Source organism: Uranotaenia lowii, chromosome 3, assembly GCF_029784155.1.
Source record: "Uranotaenia lowii strain MFRU-FL chromosome 3, ASM2978415v1, whole genome shotgun sequence".
Taxonomy (NCBI): domain Eukaryota; kingdom Metazoa; phylum Arthropoda; class Insecta; order Diptera; family Culicidae; genus Uranotaenia; species Uranotaenia lowii.
In genome coordinates, this window is record NC_073693.1 from 268714728 (window position 1) to 268727051 (window position 12324).

General features: G+C 42.6%; 1 protein-coding gene across 3 annotated transcripts in view; it reads left to right on the forward strand.

The window, feature by feature from the left end:
• Positions 1 to 7961, forward strand: part of LOC129754216 (ATP-binding cassette sub-family C member 4-like) — a 37398-nt gene extending 29437 nt beyond the window's left edge. For 2 of the 3 annotated variants that reach the window (XM_055750128.1, XM_055750126.1), the window contains exons 2-10: positions 3212 to 3397; positions 3464 to 3846; positions 3910 to 4373; positions 4431 to 4894; positions 4946 to 5150; positions 5210 to 5700; positions 5768 to 6108; positions 6169 to 7117; positions 7180 to 7961. In XM_055750128.1, the coding sequence (XP_055606103.1) occupies positions 3513 to 3846; positions 3910 to 4373; positions 4431 to 4894; positions 4946 to 5150; positions 5210 to 5700; positions 5768 to 6108; positions 6169 to 7117; positions 7180 to 7420 (3489 nt within the window). In that variant the 5' untranslated portion in view covers positions 3212 to 3397; positions 3464 to 3512 and the 3' untranslated portion in view covers positions 7421 to 7961. Of the gene's footprint in view, positions 1 to 432; positions 587 to 642; positions 983 to 3211; positions 3398 to 3463; positions 3847 to 3909; positions 4374 to 4430; positions 4895 to 4945; positions 5151 to 5209; positions 5701 to 5767; positions 6109 to 6168; positions 7118 to 7179 lie in introns of those variants that run through there. The other variant, XM_055750127.1, reaches the window with a different exon arrangement.
• The last annotated feature ends 4363 nt before the right edge of the window (positions 7962 to 12324 follow it).

Consider the following 12324-nt stretch of genomic DNA (forward strand, 5'->3'; position numbering starts at 1 on the left):
TTGAATTTCGAGCATGGCGATAAATCACCAAGTTTTTCTTAAACTCCACTTCTTTCTTCATCGCTTAGCGGAAAAAATTCAAAAAAAAAACCGCAAAATACCGAAAAAATATTTTTTTTTGTTTTCAAATATTTTCCAGTGGTACTGAGAGGGTTAAATTACCCGAAAAATCGATAATCGCAATCGATTTGCAAAAATTCAAAAATAAAAAAACTTTCAAAAATATTTTTGAATTAGGCACTTTTTGTGCTACTGGGACTTGAAGGGTTAATAGTGAGTTCCAAATTTTTCTTCTATGGCTTACAGCAATGGCCGACGAACAATTTTCGGTGATAAAAAATTATCAGAATTTTGCACCAATTGTGCAAACTTTTCACTGGAACCGTTTCCGGCCAAAAAATAGTGGGCATATGACTTACCGGACCGGTCCAACCTACGGTTTGTTGATGTTGACAAATTGGAAAAAATTTCACCCGGGAAGTTTCCGATGAATTCTAACTCGATCTGTTCAACGTCGATTATCGTGTGGAAGCCTCAATTACACACTCGGGACCGATGACCAACCCCCCTGGAAGTCGAAAAAAGCGTAAGTAATTGTGTATACGAAATTACCACAAGTACTGAAACGATGATTCCTTTCAGGATTGCTGGTTGTTCCGCGGTAATTGATTGCTGCTGCTGCTGCTGCTGATGTGCACTTTCTGCTGGTGGTGAATACCGAAGATGATTCCCCAGGCCTGGCAGGTACGTGCCCGATTCAATCCGGCTCGAAGGACCATGTACGGACGTAGGGTTCCGTTGTCTGTGTCCCACGAATTGGGTCCCAAACGGCTCGAATAATCCGGAGAAGCAGCAACAACTTAGGTCATCAATTTGACCAGCGATGGCGGAGCGAAACAAAGGCCGAGAACGAAACGAGATTTTCGGTGGCAAAACACGTCTGATGCTCACGAGTTAGGTTTAGAAAGTGAGCTTTATTGAAGTAAATAAATACATGTCACTTACAAACTAAAGTTTGAATTCACTGTTCACTTTCTCGTCCAAATTTTCTCACTCTTAATTCTAGTGGTGTTAGTGTTCAGTGTTGGTAATTCATTTTCGTTTTGTGTGGTATATTGTGTGAAATAGTGTAAGGTGAAATTAATGTTTTGTGTTAAATATTTACATTTCATTTGTTCCCTTAGAACTAATACACTTGACATTCGTGTTCGATTAAATTTCTTTTCTTCATCAAAATGTATGTACTTCATTCTTGTGTCGGTGTCGAATCGCTGCATTGTGACTGCGTCGGAACAAGATTCTATGCCGGACCGGCATTACCAAGCTTTCTAATAACTGGCATTGTCCTCCCAGACTAAACTGCATTGCATAAGCAAAAAAAATCTTCGTTTCCAACTGACGGCAAAAAACCACTAGCCAAGATGAGTTGTGCGTGTATAGGTAAACAGGCCGGCAACAGAAAACAGTTTCTAGTTTCCCATTCCCTCCCATTACCCTCCCAGTCTTATCTCTTTCCCTTCAAAGACAAAGGTGGATGAAACAAAACCCACCGGCCGAATGGCAAAAACTGAACCAAATCTATATCTAGGAGTCTCATGTCAGTTTGGTCAGCATCTTAGAGCATGCTTTTGATTTTACACATATGGAAGAGTTGTTATGTGAGTTAAGCTTAACATCAAAGATGTTATCAATCACTAGCACAACAGACCTTTTCGGTATCTACCTGAAGATGAGGTCAAATGTTGAGCCGTCTAGAGTGGACTGGATATTGATCGGGTCTACTTACTATCGGATGCTATATGATACTCCCTATTTCGGTAGAAGGGAAAAGGGCAGCCTAGTTGTAAGAAGGTGTTCGCAATATGCCAGAGGGAGGTCATTCGATTGCTCAGTAAGGGACGATGTAACGCCCGAAGAAGGTAAAGCGACATGCTTCCATAACAACTATTAGTCGGGTTTAGTCCACGACAATCGATCTTAACATAGCCCGTGCCAATTGACTCAGCTGGGTTTTGTTGGGTTAAAGTCTAGTTCAATGTAACGTCATCATTCACTAGCACAACGGGCCTCTCCAGTATTCATCAATCGATTAGGTCAGTTGTGGGCAGTCCAAGTACACCTTCAATCGGATCCACTACCGGACCTCTACACAAAACTTCATACCAGAAAACAGCCTCATCTATAAATCGTGGTTTGGGCCTTCAATCGCAAGTTCTTTGAACCGTTTCTACTTAGCCTAAGGTTAAGCTAAATGAGACATTACAACCTGATCTTTCGGTTCAAGGGCAGTCAAAATGCGACACGCTGGTACCGGCCGATTTCAGCAATAACCACATACTTTTAAACGAACGGGTTCAAACCATGTAACCCTTTATGACGACTGCTTCACTTTGAATAAATATCAAAGCTGGAGAGGTCACTGGAAGGAGTCGAGGAGCGTGTCATGTAATTGACGGTGAAATTTACTTCTGGGCGAAATTATAAACGCGGTACTCTACCCTGAATTTTACCCAGAAAAAAGATCTTTGACTATGGTTTCGCTTTAGAAACAGGAATATACCAGTGTACTACATCGTCTGCCGAAAAACGGGTCGGGAGCAACTTTCATCAACATGCTTTCGACACAGGGTGTTGTATTTTCGTTATTGTTACTGTTTCAATCACTTCCATGATATATTTGTCATATTTGACTTTAAGAAAAACCGTATTCTAAAGAAATCGGCCTAAGGAGACCAAAGCTATTGATAAAAAACTTATTTTTTATGTTCCTCCCGAAGAAAATGTCTCAAAATCCCATACAAACTTCAGGCTTGTTGAGCGACCCCTTCCCGTGATCCGATCTGGCCCAAATTTGGAACGAGATCTTGTACAAGGCCTAGGAACAATTTTAGTCTGCAGCGCATAACGTTTCCAAAATTCGGGTCATTTGGGGCACTCTACTCTACACTCGTTAGAACGTTGGTTACAACATGGGCTCAAATGTAAACGCGATACTCAAAAGTGAACTTCAAACAAGAAAACACTACCACCGAAGATACAAAGTTAATTCTGTCTCTGCCGGTATTTTTCCTGCATCTCGAAGAAATTGTTTCGCTTTTCACCAGAAAACATACCGCATTCAAAACTCAACAATATTAATCAATCAGAAAGTACATACCTTGACCATAACGCTTAAAAATGACTCTTCTTATCAACCTTCTCCTACGGTCAGGAAATGGAATCAACAAAGGAAAGGATCCGAAAGGAAAAATCCGAAAACCAAACCCTCGCTGGTAAAAGCCCTTTTTCACACATTCTGGCGAGACTGGGTGCTACTAACGATTGTCACGGTGTTCGGAGAAATTGTCCTCAGAATAGTTCAGCCTATCTTACTCGGACGAGTGCTGCTGTATTTTAGGTATGCTTCGATACAAAATAATCGACCTAGAGAACTTTTATGTTGATCAAAAAATTTACTTCTTAGACGACAGTCGGATATCACAAGGGAGCAGGCCATCTACTACGCCGTGGCCATGATCGCTGCCAAGGCCGCAAGTATCGTGATGGAGAACCAATACTCCATCCTAACCTGTTTGACAGGATTTCGCAACAAAATCGCGCTCTGCAGTTTGGTTTATCGGAAGTCCTTAAGACTATCTCACAGTGCCCTCGGAGAAACTTCTCCCGGAAAGGTGGTCAATTTGATGTCCAACGACATCGCTCGCTTCGAAATGGCTGCCTTAATGGTGTCGTACCTGTGGTCATCGCCGGTTTTGGCGATTGTGGTCCTGGTACTACTGTACTACGAAGTTGGCTGGGCTGGTCCCTTGGGAATGGTTGTGGTATTTTTGGCGACTCCCTTGCAATGTACGTAATTCAATTACTTAAGTTTGAAACAAGAATTTTGAGTGAAAATTTAAATTTGCATAGCTCTTTTAGGAAAAACTGTTTCCAAGCTACGAATGCAGACGGCCTTCAAAACAGACGAACGAGTTAGGCTGATGGATGAGATCATCTCCGGGATCAACGTGATCAAGCTGTACGCTTGGGAGAAACCGTTTGCAAAGCTGATTTCGGAAGCTCGCCGAGCAGAGTTGAGGATTGTGCTGAAAAGTGGGCTGATTTGGGGACTGTTTATGACGTTTCAACTGTTTACCAGTAGAGCAGCGCTGTGTGCCACAATGGTGGCGTTGATCTTGACCGGAGAGGAGTTGACAGCTTCTAAAGTGTTTGTGGTTTCGAGTTATTTGACCATAGTTTCCCAAACGTTTTCCTGGTTATTTGTTAGAGCAGTGGCTGAGGTATCGGAAGTCCTAGTTGGTATTCATCGGTTTCAACATTTCCTAGAACATGATGAGGTATCCGAAGCGTACAGGAATGAGACGTCGAAGATAGTAAGTCGATTATGAATAAAATATAGTGCAAGTAATGTTATTATTCTCATTTTACAGGATGATGAGCAGATTGCTAGGTCTGCTACTTCATCTGAGCTAGCTTTGGCTTTGCGAAATGTGAATGCTCGATGGAGTTCCTTGAAAAACACTGCACTTACCTCACATCCTACACTTCAAACAATTAACCTAGACGTTAAGAAAGGTAAACTCGTTGGAATAGTCGGTCCTGTAGGTGCCGGCAAGACTTCAGTCCTCCAGGCCATATTACGGGAGCTTCCGATAGAATCGGGATCTATCGAATGTGAAGGTACGATCTCGTATGTCAGCCAGGAACCCTGGCTTTTTGCGGGAACTATTCGCCACAATGTGCTTTTTGGGCTTCCCATGGACGCTAAACGATATAGAACGGTATTGAAGGTGTGCGCTCTGGATGTAGATTTAGAACAGTTTTCAAACGGAGACGAGGAATTGATCGGGGAACGAGGTATTTCTCTTTCTGGGGGTCAGAAGGCTAGGGTCTGGTAAGTTATCGACCTCTAACTTGGATTATCAGTAAAATGTTTTAATTTCAGTTTAGCAAGAGCGATTTACAAAAAGTCAGATATTTACCTACTGGATGATCCGTTGAGCGCCGTTGATGCTCATGTAGCAAGACATTTGTATGATCTGTGCATTGGTGATGACGGGTATTTAGGCAAGCTTGGGGCTACTCGGATTTTGGTGACACACCAGGTGCACTTTTTGGTTGAATCCGATTGGATCATCATCATGGACGAGGTTGGCAAAGAGGGACAAACTTTTTACACCAAATCCACAAAATCATTTTCTTTTTTCAGGGTCGAGTTGCCCACCAAGGAACTCCACATGACTTGATCCAAAAAGGTATTCTGAATCTACACGAAGTTGAACATGATCAGGAGGAAAGCTGCAGTGTTGCATCGAGCTCCTATGATACGGATTCATCCTCTAACAGTTCTAGCAAAAATAACGAGAAACTTGAGGAAGAAAATGCCAAACAACTGGACCGAGCTTTCGAGAAAACAGGAAACGACACACCTTCCAGGATTTTATTCATGAACTATTTAGCTGGAGTTGAAAGTTGGATCATTCTCGCCATATTGGCGATCCTGTTCGTATTGACGCAGGCTATCGTGTCTTTTGCCGATTACTGGGTCGGGTTTTGGTTATCACAAGAAGATCGACGTACGTTCCTGGCGAATTCAAACGCAACTATCGATGATTCCGAGAACGTTCCACTCAGTACAGACATCTGTCTGTACGTTCAATGTGCTGCGATTGCTAGTATTTTTCTCATTGCTTTAACAAGGTACGTATGAAGATCGATAAACTCTGGCTTTGAAAGGGCTCACTACTTTTAATTTGATTTTCCACAGGTCATTCAGCTTCTACAAGGCGTGCAACAAGGCTGCACAAGCGATCCACGATTGGACCTTCCGCGGATTGATTTCATCGGCAAAGTATTTCTTCGACACCAACCCTTCGGGAAGAATCTTGAACAGGTTTGCCAAAGATATGGGTTCAATGGACGAACTGCTACCTCGATCCGTACTCTACGCAATCCAGGCTAACCTCACCATTATTGGTTCCATGGTAGTGATCTTGATTGTTCAGCCTTACTTCATTGTACCGATTGTGGTTCTGTCGATAGTTCTGTTCTCCACAAGAAAAATTTACATGAGCACTTCCAAAAGTACTCGGCGCCTGGAAGGGATCAGTAAGTATTGCTTTGAGCTCTTGAAATCAATCTTTGGTTGTAGAACGGTTAATTTTACAGCCCGTTCACCAATATTCACGCACATCGCAACAACTTTAACGGGACTTCCAACAATCAGATCTTTCAAGGTCCAGAAACTTCTTATGGAGGAGTTCGATCAACATCAAAATGTCAATACCGGAGCAGGTTTTATGTTTCATTGTGGTCGAATAGCTTTCGGATTGGTTCTTGACGCCCTGTTCTTCCTACTTCTTGCTGTGGTAACTTTCACATTTCTCCTGATCGAAACCGATTCCTTAGGAGATAAGGTCGGATTGGTGATCACCCAGATCATGGGCCTTGCAGGGGTGCTACAGCTTGGCGTTCGGCAGAGTGCAGAGATGTTTAACCACCTAATCGCCGTTGAACGGCTGTTGGAGTACAAGAACTTGCCGGCTGAAGTTCAACCGGTAAAAGATTCTGAAGAATTAAAACGCAAAGAGAAGTGGCCCACGAGCGGTCAAATACAATTTTCGAGTGTGAACTTCTGTTACCATGTAAAATCACCACTTGTGCTGAGAAACCTATCATTCAAAGTTAAGCCTTCCGAAAAGGTAGGCATTGTAGGAAGAACTGGTGCTGGCAAGTCCTCGATTATTGGTGCTCTGTTTAGAACCGCAATCGTTGAAGGACGCATCGCAATCGATGGTGTTGACACTGGAACCATAACCCTTGAAACGCTTCGTTCCAATATCTCAATCATACCTCAAGATCCCGTGCTGTTCAGTGGTACTCTACGCAAAAATCTGGATCCTTTCGAGATATACTCAGATGCGGAGCTATGGGCTGCGTTGGAAATGGTGGAATTGAAAGACATCGCCAGTGGTCCTCAAGGGTTACAATGCCGTATCAACAATGGTGGATCAAATTTGAGCGTAGGTCAACGACAGCTGGTGTGTTTAGCGAGAGCCATCCTTCGGAACAACCGAATTCTGGTGCTAGATGAGGCTACCGCTAATGTTGATCCTGAGTAAGAATTCGTTTAAGTGGTGAACTTTTCAGATGAATTTACATTTTTTTTTTAATTTTCAGTACTGATAACCTGATTCAACGAACCATCCGGGAACGATTTGTCGAATGTACTGTTCTCACGATCGCTCATCGACTGAATACAATTATGGATTACGATCGTATCTTGGTCATGAGTGAGGGTCAAGCCGTGGAGTATGGAACACCGGCTGAATTGTTGCGCATACCACAGGGTGTTTTCAAGGATATTGTCCTGGCCACCGGATCGCTGGAAGCGGAAAATCTTATGAATATGGTTAAATAGATTGTTTTAGATGTAATAGATTTAAATGTTTTATATACCTACGGATAAAAACAGTTATTATTATTATTATTATTATTATTATTATTATTATTATTATTATTATTATTATTATTATTATTATTATTATTATTATTATTATTATTATTATTATTATTATTATTATTATTATTATTATTATTATTATTATTATTATTATTATTATTATTATTATTATTACTATTATGAAAAATGAAAAACCTAATTTTGTCAATAACTCAAAAAAGCTACACATATTGGCTTTGTATAATGGTGGAATCGATGGGGAATAGTTTAGAGCTAAATTTTGAACCATCTGAAAATAGTAGCTTTTACTCTGTAGAAATCATCGAAATTAATAATCCACAAAAACACAATTAACTTGAATGTAGTTTTCCAATAAACTGAATTTTCGTTTCAAATTAACATTTTACAAAAAAAAAATTAGCTGAACGAATCCCATAGAAACATAAAAAATGAGCTGACTACTAGATCAATAGATTCAGCCAGCGTCATCAGTCGTCCCAGCCCTGAGTTCGACGAGGCTCTCCAGCCTGCATCTTCAGGCAAGTATTCATCTCGTTTGATATTTTTTTTTCTTGTGTGATGAAGATTCACCTAGCCACAGATCATGCATGCGCTGTCAACGTGCTCCGCCCGTTACTTCACCTGCCTCTACTTGGGTTCCAACATCAGGACGCATCGATTGGAGCCTTTTGGAGATCCCGGAGCCCTTCAACTCAGTCGCGCTGTTTCCTGCCTGCGTCATCAGTCGTCCTGGCCCTGAGTTCGTTGGAGGTGACGGGGTTCTCCAGGCCTCTTTTACAGGCAAGTACCAGCTTATTAAAAAGACAAACACCGTCTTAGCCAATTTAGGCTTTACAGACTGAATAAATGACGTGGACAACTTAAGATTAACATTTAATACCCAGTACCGAGATGAGAATCGAACCCATGTCATCAGTGGACCGTCGATTACCGTCTTACCACGCTAACCACTCGACCACCGAGACGTAGCTTATGTCTAGAACTTGCCATTCGCGTATCCTGTTTCCGTTCCACCACAGATGCATCCCGCTACATCTTCCGAACCTTGTTAATCCTACGACTTCTTACGGGCCTCCAGCACCGGGACGCAACGAACTAGGAACTACGGAGACCCCTGAGCCCTTCGACTCAGTCGCGCTGTTTCCTGCCAGCGTCATCAGTCGTCCCGACCCACCCAGCGCTTTCTGGCAAGTATGATATCACCAAGTGTTTTTCCCCGCGTGATGGAATTTACCTTTCCAGTGATCATCGATCCCGCGCTACCTTGGAATCACCCGAACCCTTCAAAATTTTCTACCAGAACGTCGGTGGTGTTAATAGTTGTTTGATTGACTACTTGTTGGCGACTTCGTGTTTCTGCTACGAGACGTCATTGCCTTCACCGAAACCTGGCTCAACGACCGGACCCTCTCTAGTCAGATTATCGGCCCAGATTACGCAGTGTTCCGTTGCGACCGTAGTTCTCGTAACAGAAAAAAGTCTAGTGGTGGTGGAGTGTTGCTCGCCATGAAATCTACGTTTCCAGCTCATCCAATTGAAGACGATTCCTGGGACAATTTAGAACTTGTTTGGATTCGCATTGATTTCGGAGATCGGAAACTCTACTTGTGCGTAGTGTACGTGCCCCCTGACCGTTCTGGAGACTTGGCTTTAGCTGAATCTATTTCGCTCTGCCTCTCTAAAGTAAGCTCGCTTTGTTCTCCGGCAGACGACATACTCATTATCGGTGACTTCAATCTACCTAGTTTGAAATGGTGCTTCTCCCCAAGCGGCTTTTTATTTCCGGTTCCTGCTCGTTCTTCATTCTCGGTTCCTCCATCATCTTCTTAGATTCCTTGAGTACCGCGACTCTTCGACAGATAAAAAAAAATTGAAAATGAAAACGGCCGTATGCTTGATCTCTGCTTCGTGAACGAAGGGATCAATAGTCCGGCGATTGCATCTGCTCCTGCTCCTCTTGTTAAAACTGTCCCGCATCATCCAGCCTTAGTGATTTCACTCGATATCACTGAAATACACGGCTCAGAAGAGAAAATCGCATCCTTCTATCACGATTTTAAGAAAGTTGACTTCGAAGCTATATCCCTCGTCCTGCAATCCGTGGATTGGGAGGCTGAGCTCGACTTCTCTAATCCCAATGCAGCTGCCGAGACCTGAATTATATCATCGATCGACATGTGCCGAAACGCAGCACGGCTACCAATCTACGGACCCCCTGGATTACTGGAAGTCTTAGGAGACTTAAGACGGCTAAGCAGCGCGCACTACGCAACTACAACAAGCACAAGTCTCTCTACACTAAGGACAAATATCGCAAATTGAATTCTGCCTATAAGAAAGCCAGTAAGCGCTACTAGAATTATATTAATCGGTTACAACAGAATTTCAAGAGCAGTCCGAAATCTTTTTGGAAGCACGTGAAAAATCAGCAGAGAGAATCAGGGCTTCCGTCTCACATGTTCCTGAATAGCGACACAGTGAACTCTGATCCCGAAATTTGTGATCTATTTGCCGAGAAGTTCTCTAGCATTTTAACAACGGGATTCATTTCTCCTGAGCAACTGGCTAGAGCTGTGAGAAATATATTGCCTATAGGTTCTTCGTTTAACGGTATCATAATCGACCTTGCATCCATATCGAAAGCGACAGCTAAGCTGAAAACTCTACATCTATGGGCCCGGATGATATACCTGCTACACTTTTGCTGTTTCCTATACGGCATATTTTCCAATCATCGCTGGATGTTGGAATCTTTCCCTCACTGTGGAAGGAAGCCTACATGTTTCCTGTTCACAAGAAGGGTGACAAGAGAGATGTTAACAACTACCGCGGAATTTCATCTCTATGCGCGATAGCCAAATTGTTTGAATTGGTTATCTTGCATCCCATTAATTCGTTCTTCAAGCACCAACTTTCCAATGATCAACACGGGTTCATGCCTAAACGATCCACGACTAACTTACTCACCTTCACATCTTTTGTGCAAGACAGCTTTGCTAGGAAAACCCAAACTGACGCCATATATACTGACCTTTCTGCTGCATTCGACAATGTGAACAACGATATCGCTATCGCAAAGCTGGAACGTCTGGTTTTCTGTGGATCCCTTCTGCACTGGTTCCACAGTTACTTAACAGGTCGAAAGTTATCCGTTCGTGTTGGTGACTCCTTTTCAAATCATGTTCTTGCCTGCTCTGGTGTGCCTCAAGGAAGTCATTTAGGACCACTAATTTTCGTGATATATTTTAACGATGTACTCTTGTTCCTTGACTGCAAAAAACTTGCATATGCCGACGACCTGAAACTCTTTCACACCATAAACAGCCAAGAGGACACCAATTTCCTGCAGCAGCAGTTCAATGTGTTTGCTCAGTGGTGTGACATGAATTGCCTGCCCCTGAATCGCAGTAAATGCTCGGTCGTATCATTCGACACCCTCTTTGTGCGGAGTACGTTCTCGAAGACGGAATCATTTCTCTGGTGGACCACATCAACGATCTGGGCGTTATTCTCGATCAACGCCTGGAGTTTAAGACTCACACAAATTACATTGCCTGAAAAGTCTTTACTGCTATATAGTTCGTTCCATCCTCGAGTATGCTTCAGCTGATTGATGCCCTTTCTACCAGAATAGGTCTGAACGAATCGAGGCTATCCAGCGTCGCTTCATGCGGTATGCCCTACGTCATCTGAACTGGCAAGACCCGTTCCGTTTACCAAGCTATGAGAATCGTTGCCGCCTTATAGATCTAGATACGCTTCAAGCCCGCAGAAACGCTACGCGCGCTTTAGTTGTTGCTGATCTCTTAACGTCCAGAGTTGACTGTCCCGTTTTGCTGGAAGCCATTCCTCTCAGCGTGCGTCCCCGAGGATTGAGAAACCAGCTTTTGCAGCTCTTTGTTCCTATTCGTCTCAACAACTATGGAGCGAACTGCGTATTTATCGGCATATTGAAAACGTTCAATCGCTTTTCTGAGCATTTCGACTTCGATGTTTCGAGGGACGTGTTCCGGAGAAAATTTTTAACTGTTTCAAGAACTTTATAAACCTGTGTTAATTTTTATCTTGCATTGTAATTAATATTAAGTTATCATTAGGATCTACATATGATCCGTTGATTTTATTCTAATAAAAAACATAATAAACAGATGAAATCAATATTAGACTCATAAGAGCAAGTTCACTGGTGTTGGGAGAAAGTGGTGGAAATTTTGACACTTTTAGCACATTTTGGAAACTTTACCATGCGAAAGATCTGTGGCCTTCAAGAGTTTTTCTCAACACGTGTTGTATTCACGCGTGCTGTGATGCAAAAATAGCAATATTTTTATCACACACTGCTGGAATAAAAACAGTGCTGTAAAAAATACAACGCCCAAATATCTTGAACACATTTTTGAATGGTAAAATTTTCAAAATGTGCTACAAGTATCAAAATTTTTACCAGTTTCCCCCAACACCAGTGAGCTTGCTCTAAGATCTCTTAAAAAACAATAAGTGTTATTTGGGACGGTAATTGCTCAAGTATCAATTTTGGTTCTGGTTATGAATAGCTGCAAGGCTGCTATATGACCTCTTAAGTAACTATTCAGGATTCGATGATGTCAATCTCGAGCGAACTCCGAAAACGGGCCCCTCGGAATTCCACATTGGCGATCCATGCCAGATAAGTTTTGATGTTCTTCCCTTTAGTGGGAGGTAGGAACAGGGCCAGTGCTTGTGGGTAACCCAAGCACTGGCTGTGCAAAGCTGCAGGGCAAAGAGAGATTCGACCGACCTTGTTGGCAAAGCTCAACAAGAGTGATTCGACTGCACAATAGGGCAAAGCCTAATATTCTTAG